The 16,973-nt window shown below is 36.2% G+C and overlaps 1 protein-coding gene across 1 annotated transcript in view; it reads left to right on the forward strand.

Moving 5' to 3' along the window:
• The window catches only part of LOC106669168, an 86,270-nt gene that overhangs the window by 34,469 nt on the left and 34,828 nt on the right, over positions 1-16,973 (forward strand). The window contains exon 3 of the mRNA XM_024229323.1: positions 1,012-1,119. Coding sequence (XP_024085091.1) covers positions 1,012-1,119 — 108 coding nt within the window. The remainder of the gene's footprint in view (positions 1-1,011; positions 1,120-16,973) is intronic.

Raw genomic sequence — 16,973 nt, forward strand, 5'->3', positions numbered from 1 at the left:
GATGAAAAAAGAGAAAAGTGTGAATCAATGTATTATTCATTCATTTTATCATCTAGCAATTTAAAAACGGTGGTAATAAACTGAACAATTTTTTTCGAAAAAATTATCCATTAGGAAGATATGGACTTTTTTCCTCGTGTACTTATCGATATTAAGTACCGGCATAGACGGAAAGGGAAAGCCGTCATCCGTTGTGATCCTAACACAAAAGAGGCTTAAAAAAAATCATTTATTAGGAACCGGTGACTCGGCAAAGGCCGTGACAGCCTTCGCTTCCCGATGTTATCAGCCTTCCAGTCCTGGGGATACTCAGGTTCCTGGAACGGGCGAAGACGAACGGCCGATTGGAAGATTTTATTTCCCAGATTAGGCCAACAAAGTTGGCAGTCATCTATCCACACACATGGTCCAAACTCCTTCTATATGAACATAAGCATTAAAAATCCAAAGGACGAATCCAAAGCAGACTAGTAATGAGCCAGTGAGGGTTCGGGCGATTAATAATCATCAGCCGAAGCCGCGGATGAATGGGCCGAGCCCATCAATGGGACCTCATCAATGGCCCCGACACGCGCACCAACTTTCATGCACGGTCTGAAATTGAGTCCGTTTTACTTAAACGGTCGGGCGGTAACAAAAAAAAAGTATAAAAGAAAACGGATGTTTATATATTATAAAAGGACATTGTACGTGGAGAAAATAAGAAGAAAAATGTTTTCTTGGGAATGAGCAAGATACTTCAAAATTTGAGAAAATGGACTGTGGAAAATAAAGGGGACAATAATTGTACTAATGCGTATTAATTAGCTTAGTAAATTAAAATGTCATAAAAATCTTAACTATATAAAAATTAAAACATTACAATTAAAACCGTTGTTTTGAAGTTCCTATTGAAAACATGAACATAGCAGTAATTTTATTTTGTTCTATCTTCTTGTAATTATTTCCCGATGGCACTTTGCCGCCTGTCCGGCTTGGCTTCTAATGGCACACGTATCGGATTGGTTACAGGTGTACCAGGGGTCAAACAGTGCCGAGGACCTACTATCGCCTGACCTCACATCGTCCCTGCTTGTAATGCCTACTTTCGACGGAACCCACCCACGGCAACAATTAAAGGTAAGTCCTCCATCAAGTAATTATACGCTTCATCGGTCTGGAAAAAAAGGTTTCCTTTTTTTTTATATGTACAATTTTTCACGATAGGCCGTTGTCGGTTCGACGTGTTTATCTTACCACGTCTTTGTCCTGAGAGATAGAAAGGCCAGTTTCGTCGGCACGCACATGGACGAGAAAGAAATGTGGATAGATAGATTGATAGTGAGGGAGTGAGGGAGGGAGAGGGAGAAGGAGAGAAAGAGAGAGAGAGAGAGAGAGAGAGAGAGAGAGAGAGAGATAGAGAGAGAGAGAGAGGGAAAGAGAGAAGGGGATACGATTTTGGCAGTAGTTTCTTCGCTAAAAATTAGGCATCGCGAGAAGAATGTAAATAACTAGACAAACGAGTCTGAGATAGGAAGAAAGAAATAGAGAGAGAAAGAGATAGAGAGAGAGGCAGAGTCAGATAAAATAGAGAAAGAGAGTGAGAAAAACAGTGGAAAGGCTAAAAATACATACACAAACAAACAGTTTACAGGAAACAGAGAGGTAATGCACACATAGATAGAGAGAGACTTGTAGAAACAAAAGTGGAAACAAAAAAATGTGCGTGAGTGGATGTGTGTGTGTAGAGAGAGAGGGAGAGAGAGAGAAAGAGAGTGAGTGAGAAAAGCAGTGGAAAGGGTACAAAATACATACAGAAACAAAATGTTTACAGGAAACAGAGAGGTAGTATACACATAGATAGAGACCTCGTAGAAACAAAAGTGGTAACAAAAAAGTGTGCGTGTATGTGAGAGAGAGAAAGGAAGGGAGAGAAAGAGAGAGAGTGAGTGGGAGAGAGAGAAAGAGAAAAGGGAATACGATTTTGGCAGTGGTTTCTTGGCTAAAAATTAGGCATCGCGAGAAGACTGTAAATAGCTAGACAAAAGAGGCTGAGATGGGAAGAAAGAAATAGAGAGAGAAAGTTAGAGATAGAGAAAGAGACAGACAGGGACAGAAAAAATAGAGAAGGAGAGAGAGTGAGAAAAGCGGTGGAAAGGCTACAAAATACATATAGAATCAAAATGTTTACAGGAAACCGAGAGGTAGTATACACATAGATAGAGAGAGACTTGTAGAAACAAAAGTGGTAACAAAAAGGTGTGCGTGTGCGTGTATGAGAGAGAGAGAGAGAGAGAGAGAGAGAGAGAGAGAGAGAGAGAGAGGAAGAAAAAGAAAAGGGAATATGTTTTTGGCAGTGGTTTTTTGGTTAAAAATTTGGCATCGCGAGAAGACTGTAAATAGCTAGACAAAAGAGGCTGAGATGGGAAGAAAGAAATAGAGAGAAATAAAAAGTCTAGTTAGAGATAGAGAAAGAGACAGACAAGGACAGAGAAAATAGAGAAGGAGAGAGTGAGAAAAGCAGTGAAAAGGCTACAAAATACATACTGAAACAAAAATTTTCCAGGAAACAGAGAGGTAGTACACACATAGATAGAGAGAGACCTCGTAGAAACACAAAATTGCGTGCGCGTGTGTGGGGGTGTGTGTGAGAGAGAGAGACGAGGCATAAGGAGGCGATTAAAAAAGTATAAATAAAAGAATTGGATGGAAGGTAAAAGAATGAGAGAAGGTGAAAGACAAAAACCCGGATCAAGGTGTCCTCTCGAAGAAAGCAAATTCAGGGTACTGCCAAGCTTTTGACCTATTTTAAGGTCATCATCACAGCAAAACAACCTTAAATACGTCTACACATGGGCATATTTAAGTTTTTACAGGCGATCTCAAATTTCCTTGAAGACCGATCCAGTCCAAACATTACCAAGTATTGTAACAGTATTGGCTTAAAATCGGTCGAAAGCTTGGCAGTAGCAACTGAATGTGCTTTGTTCTTCAAGATCATACCTTCACTCAGAGTGTTCGTAAATGAAAAAGTGTAGATACTTCTAATACTGAAGACACAGCTAGACAGCTAGGTAAATAGAAATTAATATGAAAAACAGATAAAATCAGTGAGTGTGAGTTAGAGAGTAAGATGGGCAGAGAAAAAGTAAAAAAGAGAAAATGAAAAAAAAGAAAAGTTAGTAGCAGTTGTAGATATAGCGTTAAATTGATAAAATTTACGAAATAATTTTTAAAAGAGGAAAGGGCTGTCATTGAAGCCTGCTTAAATTCATTTCAGACGCCGAATGCTATCTCAGGAAGCTTCGAGTTGACGCGAAATTAAAACGAATAAATCGTCTGCCTTTCTGACGTTGGACTCAATTTAACTCTTCCCAATCGTCCAAATGATTGGAAAAAATTCCCCTACGTTTCATCATCGGCGAGTTGTTACAAACAGGTTGCAAATCAGGACCGAATCCGGCGTGGAAGAGACGCCGAGAACCAAAGTCAGAAAGAAATAGAGAAAATGAGAGAGAGAGGGAGAGAGTGATTGGGCGTGACCACTCTGCTTGTCAACCCGGCTACCGGTTTTAGAACACCCTCGGTCACAAACTAGAATTGAAACTGTAAACCAGAAAGGAACGCTTGTATCGCTGGGTTTAAATCTTCGTCTCGAAGGATCGAACCGTGCAGAACATCGCGAAGGCCGCTCCTCCGTTTTGTAATCCTCCCAAGGTATTCATATGCGGAACTGTCACCGTTGTCAGCGCGTTGCGTAACCGCGAAGGTGCAGCAACAGCCAAACGGGTCTCTGCATGTAAAAAACCGCTCTATTCGCCCTTTACCTCTGCGAATAGCTTTTCTGAGCGAGAGAGGGGATCCAAGGTGAGAGAAAGACAGGGAAGTGATAATAGAATAGCCTAACCTCTGTGATCGACTTGTCTCAACTATAAATTGCTCTAGATCTGTATTCTGTCAAAAATTCTTGAATTCCTGAATATAGTCAAAAATAATCAAAAATATCATAAAATCTGTAAATTAATGTACTAGAATGGTGACATATCACAATGAAAAAGGCCTTCTCGGGTTTCATATTTAAGAAATTCTGTTTGGATATCTATCAAAACAGGTTCTACTAGAAAATTAATAGACCGGACGTAAGTGTTATTGATTATGTCTCGAATTGGGAACTTGGCGAGACTAGAACGTCGCCATTCACGACCAAAATGACCTCTAAAAAACCGAAGGTATGTAGGATAAGGTTTTGTTTCTGATTAGACATCGGGTACAGAAAGATGTTATATTCTAAGATTATAAATATGACGAACAAAGTGTGGACTTAGTCATCCCAAAAACAACAAGAGGAAACCTTACATTTAAGTCGAAGTGTTAAAAGATAGTCAAGAAAATAATTATAGCGCATTGCAAAAACAAAAGTAGGAGAGGAGAGAAATAGATAGATAGATAGATAGATAGATAGATAGAGAGAGAGAGAGAGAGAGAGAGAGAGAGAGAGAGAGAGAGAGAGAAAGAGAGAGTGAGTGAGTGAGAAGGGGATACGATTTTGACATCAGTTTCTTGGTTAAAAATTAGGCATCGCGACAAGAATGTAAATAGCTAAACAAAGGAAAAAAACAAAGGAGGCTGATAGGAAGAACTAAATAGAGAGAGAAAAAGAGAGAGAGAGAGAGAGAGAGATCCAGACAGACAGACAGTGACAGAGAAAAGGGGAAAGAGAGAGTGAGAAAAGCAGTGGAAAAGCTAGAAAATACGTACAGAACCAAAAAGTGTACAGGAAACAGAGAGGAAGTACACACATAGATATAGAGAGACCTCGTAGAAACAAAAATGGCAACCAAAAAGTGTGCGTGTGTGATTGTGAGAGAGAGATGAGAGAGAGAGACAGACAGAGAAAAAGAGATTGAGAAAAGCAGTGGAAAGGCTACAAAATACGTACAGAACCAAAAAGTTTACAGAAAACAAAAGGTAGTACTATACACGTAGATAGAGAGAGACCTCGTAGAAACAAAAAAGTGTGTATGTGTGGTGAGAGAGTGATGAGAGAAAGAGAGAGAGAGAGAGTACTGAATAAACAGGAGTATGTGGATATAGCGACCAAAAACAAAACAGGTAAACAGAAAAAAGAAGAGACAAAAAATAAAGATATGGAAGGAAAAAACTACAGATTCAGAGAAGAAATACAGACAAATATGGGGAGAGGCATTGTAGAAGCCAAAAAAGTTTGTGTGTGTGTGTGTGTGTGTGTGTGTAAAGAGAGAGAGAGAGAGAGATTAAACTTTTATTTAACCGATTTGTGTTTAATGGTCATAATTGACCATATTAATTATTCTTCTCTGAAAGAATGATTAATTGAAATAAGTTTTATTTAACCACGCTAAGTTAGGTCTCGAGAATTTTGTTTCCACTTAACGTGAGTTATGTTGTGCATTATACATTATACATACAATTTAATGCAGATTCTTTTGATCTTTACAATTTATTTTACGAAGGAAAAAACGTTTTACATATTTTTATAAAATATTTCCCGTCACATTTTTTTGCTTTATATAATTTATAAGATAATGTATAAAGAAAAAACAATGAATAACAATCAAATGGAAATGAAAAGATAAAGAATAAAAACTTTAACAAGAATTGCTGATAGTTAGACACGTCTTTAAATTAATTCACCAAATAGTTTATAAATTTCGTTATTATAGTTATTTAGAAAATGCAAAAACACAGAATATAATAAGTACATAAAAATTAATTAATTTATGTTTCTATAATTTTAAGATTTTTTAATTATTTTCCATCAGATCTTGTAATTATTTTCTTTAGAAGAGAGAAAGTAAGAGAGAGCGAGTAGACTAATAAAAATGAAATTATTAGAGATAGAAAAAGTTCACAGCAAAATGTAGAAAATAATGAGTGGATCGATCGATCGCAAGATTGATAGAAAGTAGAAGTGTACAGACAGATGGATAGATGAGCAAAGAAAGTTAGTTGACATAGAAAAAAAAAAAAAAAAAAAAAACAGGAAAATAGCGAGCAATAAAGCACGCTTCAGGTAATTTTGACATTCATTTCTGTGGTCTGTGGGGTGATGAATCTTTGGTCGTACGCTATCATTTTCGGTCCTTACATCCTCAGTGGTTGGCTTTCTTGTCTTCACTGAAGATGACACAAGCCTGCATCTGACCAAAGTGAGGTTAAGTATTCGAACGTCAAAATACAGATTAGTCACCTCTAGAGATCAATGTAGAGTGTATGCAGATTATGTGGAAATATGGAAATATAGCGCTTTGGAAAAACAAGGGAGGAAGAGAGAGAGAGAGAGAGAGAGAGAGAGAGAGAGAGAGAGAGAGAGAGAGAGAGAGAGATTTGAAAGAAAATAGGTCGAATAGTTTAAATGTTTTCTAGTAAAATTAGTACCATTTAATAAATTAAATTTATTCTCTAAAGGCAACAAGAACCGAAACTATGAACAATTCAGGTAAATGATTTTATTGAGGATGACTTGAAGAGTGTGAAAAAGCATTTCTATCTTAACTCATATGGCAATTGAGAGTAAGTTCGGGGTAAACCAGCGAAACTAAGCGGACCTTCATCGTTAATGTAAACCGTACGCTAGTATGAAAATTTTTTTTTTGATGCCACTACGTTCATTGGGGTTTTTTCCATTCGGCCCAGCTTTGATTATCCATTTCGCTCTGTCCGTCGAAAACGGTCGTTGTATTTATTCATCATTTTCCAGGTAAATCGACCAAGGCGGGGCGCGATGCTACCATGTGAGAAGTGATGTTTTTTGTCATCATACGCGTGCTGCCAAGGCCCCCAAAGGCCTAACAAGTCTCAAAACGGGTTCTCTCGTCCCCTCTCGCTTCCTCCCTCTTCTCTCTCCATCTCTGGAATTCCTCTTTAAGGCTTGCGTAGGTAGGGCTGACTCCCAGATCCAACCCTAACACAGACTCACATCACAGAATACGTCCCAATAACGGAGGAAAGTTAGTAAGGCAGGGCAGGTCGACACCCCGTGTAAGATGTGGAAAACGGTGTACGGCGCCGGACGTCTAGCTGGCCAAGGTGAGGCCGGCGAGAACCCTTTCGAAAAAGGATAAAACATCCAGAGAATGAACGTATAACATTCCGGTTTAAAAATAAAAACAAATCGATGTCAACTATGGCAATTATAAATTAATTCTATAACGTTATTGTGTTCAATCCGACGATTTCTAAACAGCCATATTTCCATAAAAACACCTCTTATTCCATTATATATCTTAATCCCAAATTCATGAAAGTGATAAAAAAAACATAAAGAAAAAAAACAACAACAAAAAAAACAAAACGAAAAGGTAAATTACCAATTCGAAAGTTTAGATCCTGACGGGCGATTATGATAATTCGGCACGGGCCGGCTAATTACATCAATCCTTCTAGAGATGTTTCCTTTCATAATGCTTTTCAATTAAAGATTTTTTTTATTCATCTTCCACCAAACCAATTCAACATTTATATGTAAATAAGCGGAAAAAGGAGATATACGCTAGGAGAACAGTCAAACAATGGCAATTCTGTATTGTCGCCCAATCAAACTGTAAACACCTTAGACATGACCTCCTACGAATTTAAATAAACAACGCGACTTTTCATTTTGTCATCACATTGTTTCAATTAAGATGTAAACCATTAGCATATGCACATATGTATACATTTTATACACTCATTTGAACGGTCCTGCAGACGGATAAATGAGCTGAAAGAGAAAGGTAAAGAAATAGATGAGGGATAGAAAGGAGAACGAGTGAGAGTTTTGTGATAGCCCTTGAAAACGAGAAATATAAGGAGGAACAAAAAAAGAACAAACAAAGGGTGAGAGGAAGAGAGACAGAGAGAAAGAGAGAAATAGGAAGAAAGAGATATACAGATAGAGAGAGATAAAAAAGAGTCAGATAGATTAGTAGATGACATATAGAAGTAGATACTTAAGAGAAAGGACAGAGAATTCAGAGAATCAGAAGAGAGATTATTAGATAAAAAAAGAAATTACGAGACAGCAGACAGTAGTCAGAAAACCAATCAGGTAAAGATAGTAGGAACATGCTAAAAAGAAACAGACCGACAGAAAGAAGAGAGAGAGAGAGAGAGTGAGAGAAAGCGAAAGGCAGTAGATAGACAGGTAGAGATAGGAAAAGAGCTATAAACAGAAACAGACTGGCTGAAAGACAGACAGGGAGAGAAAGAAAACGATAGGTAGATAGTTACATAGAAAGAGAGATAGGGAGATACAGGAAAAGTGAAAGAGGGAGAAAGAGAAAGAAGGAGAGGGAGAGAGAGAGTGAGTGAGTGAGAGAGAGAGAGAGAGAGAGAGAGAGAGAGAGAGAGAAAGAAAGAAAGAGAACGAAGGAGACAGACAAAAAATAGAGAAATAATCAATCAGGTGGAAGTAGAAAGGTAGGTAGAAACAGAAAATCTGAAAGAAAGGCAGAGGGAGAAAGAGAATCAGTAATAAAGAGAGACAGAGAGAGAGAAAGAGAGAGAGGGAGAGAGAGAAAGTGAGAGGCAGTAGACAGATAACCAGTCAGCTGGAGATAGGAAAAGAGATATAAACAGAAACAGACTGGCTGAAAGGCAGATAAGAAGGGAAAAGGGAGAGAAAGATAAAGATAGGTGGTAGATACATAGAAAGAGAGATAGGTAGATACAGGAAAAGGAAGAAAGGGAGAGAGAGAGTGAGAGAAGGTTAGAATGAAAGAAAGAGAGACGGAGTGAGTGAGCGAGAAAGAATGAGTTATTTGTATATCAGTAAAAAGAAAATAATGATGTTTACTTATACATCGTCGTTTTTTATTGAAGGATGCGTGTATTAACTGATGTTCTTCAATGATAGTCGATAATAAATCAATTTTCTCCAATCGTATCCATTTTCGACCCAGGTTTTCAACTAGATGTAATTTCGGGCACGTCGGTCCTCAAGGAGGCTTGTGATAAGTTCCCGCCAAAATTGTGCGGAGATTAAAAATCGTCTGGATTTGTAGAGCGGCAGTAGTCAAGAGGGAGAGAGTGATAGAGAAAGAGAGCAAAAACCCGAAGGACGTGAAAGAGAGAAGAGGAGAGGAGAGAGAGAGAGAGAGAGAGTGAGAGTGAAAGGCATAGTGAGAAGAAAAGAGAATATATAGGTAGATAGATAGAAGAGAGAGGGAGAGAGAAAAGAGAGAGAGAAAGGGAGAAAGTGAGATACAGATAGATAAGAAGGGAGATATAACAACAAACAGATCGATAAAGAAATAAAAATAGAGATGAGAGAAAGTATGAGGTATAGATAGCCAGATAGAGATAGATAAATACAGGGAGTTAGATAGATAGATAATGAGATAAATAGATATATAGGTAGATAGATAGAAGAGAGAGCGGGAGAGAGAGAGAAAGACAGACAAGAAGGGAGATATAACAACAAATAGATCGAGAAAGAAATACAAATAGAGATGAGAGGAAGTAGGAGGTATAGATAGATAGCCAAATAGAGATAGATAGATAATTAGATAAATAGATATATAGGTAGATAGATAGAAGAGAGAGCCTTAACCTTAAATTTAAGTAGAAGTGTTAAAAGATAGTCAAGAAAATAATTATAGCGCATTGCAAAAACAAAAGTGGGAGCGGAGAGAAAAAAACAGAAAGATAGATAGATAGATAGGTAGATATATAGATAGATAGAGTGAGAGAGAGAGAGAGTGAGAGTGAAAGGCATAGTGAGAAGAAAAGAGAATAAAAAGTGGAACACTTGACAAAAATCCTCGAAATTCAGGTAAAATCTCATTTATTATTTTCATTTTATTGCAAATCTTAATCTATAACTTTTTATTGTAAAATGAACCTAAATGTTCTCATCTTGCTCATTTTGCCGACGCCGGCAAAGCTCGACGACATATCCACCTGAAAAAGGGAAAAATTTGACACTCTCTTTTTCAAGAAATTATAACCCCCCCGGAGCTGAATTGTTAAAAAGGTCAATTTACGCTTGGAATGCAATCCAAACGCATTAGGCGTTAAATGTTAGTACCATAAAATTTTGATATGTTAATGCGAATAACGCACATATCAATTTGCATAGAAAAGGAACGGAACGAGATTGTCGCTCGGTTTTCAACTTAACCACATGACAAACCGTGTGATTGTATTTTATTGAAATTGCATTTATATTTTAAAAAAGAAATAGTGAGGGATTTGGGCAAATTAAGACTTTTAAATTGTTTATTACCATAATTACAAGCTAACATGCAAAATTGTTACAATCGTAAATATAAGTCTAGCACATGTCTGATTATAAACTCGTAAGGCTTAAAAGGTAATAAAATACGTCGTCATTTTCACTATGACCATAGGTACAATTTGTAATTTTACAAAATAAACCAATAGGTCAAGTTCGTTTTTCAAATGTATCCATTTCTTAACATACGGTCCTGTTTAGTCCATATGGATTCCATTACAATAAATGACAGTTTGTCTTTTTTCTCGCCAAAAATTTGCATCAATTTTTGAAATAAGCGCGGAAAAGAAATCATCTCGTCGTTCAAGAGAAAATGTTGCATGTTGAGACCGGACTGATAATTAAAACTGAGAACTCAGATAGTGACAATTAGTCGCCACATGGTTCAAAAAACTGGAATATTGAATTAAATGACAGGTATTAAATTTTTTTTCCTTCAAGATTTTCCTGATATCCAGATGAAACATAAGCTAATTGTCCCCTGTGGCCATTTTAGTGAAGATATTCGATTTTAAAAACTTTAATTTATTGTCTTAGTTAACGAGAAAATCGTTAAACTTTTCGCATTTATGGAAATCTAGGATTCGTTTTAATATTTATAAAAAAACTGTTGTAAAATTGTAATGATTTATTAAGGGTAAGGCATTTGATAGTACAAAGAATTTGTAAATGCCATCGATTTCGACCTAAAAAATGTATTATTTTATTTATTAGCTTTCTATCTAAGACATTTTAAAGGATTTTTACACTGAAAACAATCATGAGATCAGATCTTAAATTGGTCATTAATAACGAAGTTATGGCAAAAAATGAAAATGGACTACTCTGAAGAGACATGCTGCAAAATTTTAATTGAACTGTATTAGAACAAGTTTAATAGAAATAAGAAAAAAATAATTTATTTTAGCGAAAATTAGCAAGGATAGATAGGACTCAGGTAAAAATCGATGAAAGGGCCAAGGATAGATTTTCAAAGGAAGCTTTCCTACACAACAAAACTTTAATTGAACTGTATAGGAACAAGTTTGATAGAAATAAGAGAAAAATAGATATTTTAGCGAAATGTGTGGTGATTAGTGACCGTTAATCGATTTCTAAATAAATTTTAGCGAAAATTAGTGGACTAAAGTAAAAATCGAAGAAAGGGCCAAGGATAGATTTTCAAAGGACGCTTTCCTATACAGGATGTCCTTTTTGGATTGTTCGGCTGAATTTCTCCTGAACCAATGAGGCTACCAAAAAAACAAAGCATACGTGTTTAATATTTTTTAGCCTACTTTAAATTTTTTTCCGTATTTTTGAGAAAAATTATAAAGGGTACCTCAGGCCCAGTTCAACTTTAAAATTTCAAGTACGACCTTATACATGCTGACATATCATTTTAAAGGAATTTTTACGCTGAAAAAAAAATGATGCAATCGGGTTTTAGTCATTCGGTTTTCTATTTTTTAATCAAATTTCATTTTCGAACTGCCTGCCTTGCGGAAAGATTTGCTCTTTTTAACCAATCTTCACCGGTGCTCAGAGCGATAGAGTCAGGGGAGATGGATTGATAAGCATTTTCTATCCTTTGCCCAGTTCGTCAACTAAGGTTGTGACACTGTTTTTTAAATAACTTCAGAGAAAATAGTCAAGTGGAGTTAAATCGGGTGACCCAGGAAGCGAAAAGATCGGGACATGAGGTCCTATCCACCAATCCCGGTGGATTCAAATAACGTCTCACCTGTAAAGAATTGTGTGCGGGAAATCCAACAAGCTGAAGAATCATTCTTTGTCTTCGTTGCAAAAGGAACATCATCTAATAGTGTTGGTAAACCTCCCTCAAAAATTGAAGAATTGAGCACCATTTAAATTATTAAGAAGAAATAAAGCACAATTAATTTATTTCCAACAAGTCCACACCAAACGTTGATACTGTGCACCGCCTGAGGATGACAAAAGTACAAAATTCTCGGATTTTCCTCTGCACATTTCGAAAATTCTAACGGTCTAGTATGCCCTTAGAGACGAACTTGGATTCATCAATCCATAGGATGTATGGAAGAACGGTTTCTTCAGCCTCTCAAATCGACATTTGTTGAAGGAACGTTATACGTCTGGCATAATCAGAGTCCTGATGTCCGTGAGCGATACGAGAGCGATACGCCTTAAAATTGTAACTCTATAAATCTATTTTTTGCAAAACCTAAAACCTAAATGAAGAAGAACATCATCTAACAGTGTTGGTAAAACCTCATTCAAAAATCTGTGGTGTTTAGTGACACTAGACCGTTAGCCAATGATTATTTGGAGATCGTGAGGTGCGGTCTGGTGTGACGTAGTGGGCACTATCAACACGACTCTCAAGAATGACACATCTACACGGAAAACAAACACTTTGCGCCCTGAAGATGGTCTCAATAAAGATCGAAACGTTGGCACGATAAAGAAAATATTTTTCTAAAACCCTACGTCACACCAGACCGCACCTCACGATCTCCAAATAATCTCCCTCATAAAATTGAGGAGCTGAGCACCATTTAAATTATTTCCGAAGAAATAAAGCCCGAGTAATTTATTTCCGAGACGTCCACACCAAACTTTCATACTGTGAACCAGCTGATGATGACAAGAATACAAAATTCTCGGATTTTCCTCTGCAAACATCAAAAATTCAAACGGTTTAGTATGCCATTAGAGGTGAAGTTAGATTCATAAGTCCATAGGATGTATGGAAGAACGGTTTCTTCAGCCTCCAAAATCGCCATTTGTGCAAGGAACGTTAGACGCCTGTCATAATCAGAGTCCCGGAGTCCTTGGACAATATGAAAGCGATACGCCTTAAAATTGTAACTCTCTAAATTTATTTTTTGCAAAACCTAAAACCATCTCAACATTTCGGAGAGAGGAATTCGGATTTTCCCGAACATACGAGCAAATATGCAGCTTCTTGTCGAAATTACGCTATCGGTTTCTTGGTGATGGAACAGCAATTTATCAGTACCTCCTCATACTGCGAACAACGAATAAACGTTTTGTGCTGAATTCTGGGGCGATCAGGCAATTTCTGGGAGTCTAACTCGACTGCACGATCGGAAAAATGTGTTCTTTGGTTCATTTTGAAAGAAATGCTGAATGTAACAAATAGGCACCATTACAAAATGTATTTATTTCCAGGAATTGCGGTTTGCTTTCCTAATGCGAATTTGACAAAGAATGACAGAATGTAAACATTAAAAGAATATTAATGTTTACACTAATGAGGATCAAATTATTGAAATTAACAACGAAGCCACAGATCGTATTCAGTGAAGAGTATTGCCAAGCCATTAAACTACAGATCGTTACTTTTCCAAAAAAATCCAAATATCCGGCTCCTAGTACAGTTCGTATATAGCTGTGGGATAACACTAAGACTAGAATTAGATCAAATATTATTTTTTTGTTAAATAATTTATTTTATTTAAATGTATCTATAAATGTATCTAATTATTAAAAGTTTATAATCTCATCTCAAATCAGCTTGAAATATGGACGTCTGAATGTGTGAGGAAATGTCTAGTTCTATGAAAAGGATAAAAAATGCGTTTTTTCAAACTTTTTGCATTATCGATTAGGTTTCGTGGTCAGATTGACCAATTAAATTCTTTTTAATTAATTAAGGTTTTGGTTGAGATAAAAAAGTCAGTGTCACAAGCGGGATTCGAACCCACGACCTTCGGCTAAATACGCCGCTGCTCTACCACGTGAGCTATCTTGACTTCGATCCACTCGGACACACAACTTCCCATCTCAACTCCACTTTTTTTTTAAATTTTACTTCCTTGAATTTTTTAAGAATTCAACCATAACTTTGTCATTTGTTGACCAATTTAAAATCCGAGTGCACTATTATTTTTAGCGTAAAAAGTCCTATAAAATGATGCGTAAGGATGTATAGGGTCGTATTTGGAAATTTTGAAGTTGATCTGGGCCTGAGGTACCCTTTATAATTTTTCTCCGAAAAAAAGGTAAAAATTTAAAACTATACTAAAAAATAGTACACACAACACGTTTTTTTCCCCAAAAGGGCGCCCCCTATAACTAATTGAGGGTCGATGGGAACTGAATATTCCGCCATGATCATTCATTGTAGTAAAAACATTCATCCTCAACACGCTAGGGCCACATAATTATATATCATAAAACAACCATGAATCCCCCAAAAATCGGTACTGGGACCAACCCTCCCTGTCGTGCTCAATCAACGCCCTTTTTCCAGGATATATCGAGCAACCTTTCTCTACACATTCGAGGCCTTAGCCGAAAAATCAATGTCAGTAGTAAACCTTGTACGGCCTATTCTTAATCTTCCTTTATATCTACCAATCAGCTTTTGATGCGTGAGAGCTTTCTGCAGGTTCACTTTCTTTGAACGTATATATTGGTATTCTTACTCAGCAAAAATGTATATATAATTTATTACTAGAATTCCCTCTTAAACAGAGTAGGAAAAATGTACTTTCAGGGGTTTTTGGGGAGGGAAAAAACGAATATTAACTTGATGCCCATTGAGTGTGAACGGAGGAATAAAAACAAACAAAACTAGGTAAGAATAAAAATTTAATAAAAGCAGTTTTAAATTCTGGAGATAATTTAAGATCCTCATTAGCTCCATGTCGGATGACTAAAAAGTTCAAATTTTTTAGTTACTTTTTTCTCGCAATTTAGTATATCTTTACAGGCAAGAAAAGCCTTTTCTTTTTAGTTATAATCATTATTATATTAATGTGTAGAGTTTAGTGAACGTTAATCGATAGTTATTCAGATATCGTGAGATGCGGTCGGGTGTGATGTAGGTTTCAGAAAAACATTTTCTTTATCGTGCCAACGTTTCGATCTTTTATTGAGATCANAGATGATCTCAATAAAAGATCGAAACGTTGGCACGATAAAGAAAATGTTTTTCTGAAACTACATCACACCCGACCGCATCTCACGATATCTGAATAATTATTATATTATATACATTTTTTTAAATTTTTAGTCATGATTTAGTAACAAAATCCGTCCTAATAGCCTGTCGTTAAAATTCACCCGTAGGAATATATTGCAAAATATAATTGATAAACAAACAGCCATATTTTGTTGTTTACCTTTCAGTTCCAATCATTAATTATTTCTCTGTCTTCGTTATTATGTTAAAATATTTATTGTTTATCGACTCTATGTTGATTTAGTGTTAATTCGATCCAATTATCCTCGTTGGTCAAGGGAAGGCCGAGAGGTCCGATCATAAATGATGCCTCGTGCCTTTTTTTTATTAAGCATTGTCGTTTTTTTTCTTCTTTTTTTTGCATCACACAAAGTGAATTTATATGAGAAAGCCAAGTGAAAAAATGATAATAGCTTATGTATGCAACATAACAATTGTGTTTTTTTATCTGCTTCCCATGTCAAGGTAAACTTGAAAAAATATAGTTTATATAAAAATTATTAAAATATTAATAATTGAGAATGTTTGAAATTATTGTCTAATAATAATAATTATTATTGTTGATCTACATTTCGACTTGTAAAAAGAGTCTATGGACGAGGGATCACCGATACTTTGTGTTGATTATACTAGGATGATAAAAATAAGTGTGTGTCCGAGCTTTCTTGACAAAGGGCCTTAGGACTATCCCAAACTATTTAAAGTAATTCAAATAATTTGAAAAAAAAATGGTTTTCTGCCTTGGTGGTGTGGTGAATATATTTCAGTCATTACATTTGGCTAGAAACAGTTTTTTTTACATATGTTGAAAAATGATATCTTCGAATGAGAATTGGGTACATATCACGTTCTAAAAATCGTAAGTCGCTCACAGAAACGTAGAACAATTTATTTTTGAAAAAATAATTTAAGATTCGTTTGAAACACGCTTTAAAGCCATTGAATACAACTGTTTGAAAACATAGACTTTGTTGGCTGGATAAAGACCAATTTTTGTTTCTCTGTTGGCTAGTTGCACTTCACAATACCTTTGGATTTTAACCAAATTCAACGTGATTGCTAAGTGATAATAAAGTACCCTCACACTCTCTATCTTTCTCTTCTCTCTCTCTCTCTCTCTCTCTCTCTCTCTCTCTCTCTCTCTCTTTCTCTTTCTCTATTTTCTCTGTCACTGTCTGTCTATCTCTCTTTCTGTCTGTCTGTCTCTCTCTCTCTCTCTCTCTCTCTTTCTCTATCTCTTTCTGTATTTTCTCTATCACTGTCTGTTTCTCTCTCTCTCTCTCTCTATTTTCTCTGTCACCGTCTGTCTGTGTCTCTCTCCCTCTTTCTCTATTTTCTCTGTCACTGTCTGTCTGTCTGTCTCACTCTCTCTCTCTCTCTCTCTCTCTCTCTCTCTCTCTCTCGTTAATTGTAACAGAGATCAATCAATCCCATTTCAGTGTGTAGGGTGATATTTTTCACGTAAAAAGGAGGGTTAACGAAATTTCTGAAGACTTGTGACTGAAATCAATGTATTCTGTGATGACTCTCAAAGATCGAACCCATATAGGTTCGGGAGTCATGGTGATATATTTTTATTTAATTTCTTTTTTTTATATTGGGGTCGTTTGTCGAGAAATGGTGATAATATTGATAACGTTGGTAAAGTTCTTCTTTTGAACGGATTCCAAATATTTACTTTATCAAAATGAAGTCCGAAGTAATGTACTCGTTTAAGGAAGGGTAGTTAAATTCCGTTGAAAAATAATATCCACTATCATATTGAATGAGATTGGATACATAAAA

This window comes from Cimex lectularius, unplaced genomic scaffold, assembly GCF_000648675.2.
Source record: "Cimex lectularius strain Harlan isolate CLEC.00 unplaced genomic scaffold, Clec_2.1 scaffold145, whole genome shotgun sequence".
NCBI classification, from domain to species: Eukaryota; Metazoa; Arthropoda; class Insecta; order Hemiptera; family Cimicidae; genus Cimex; species Cimex lectularius.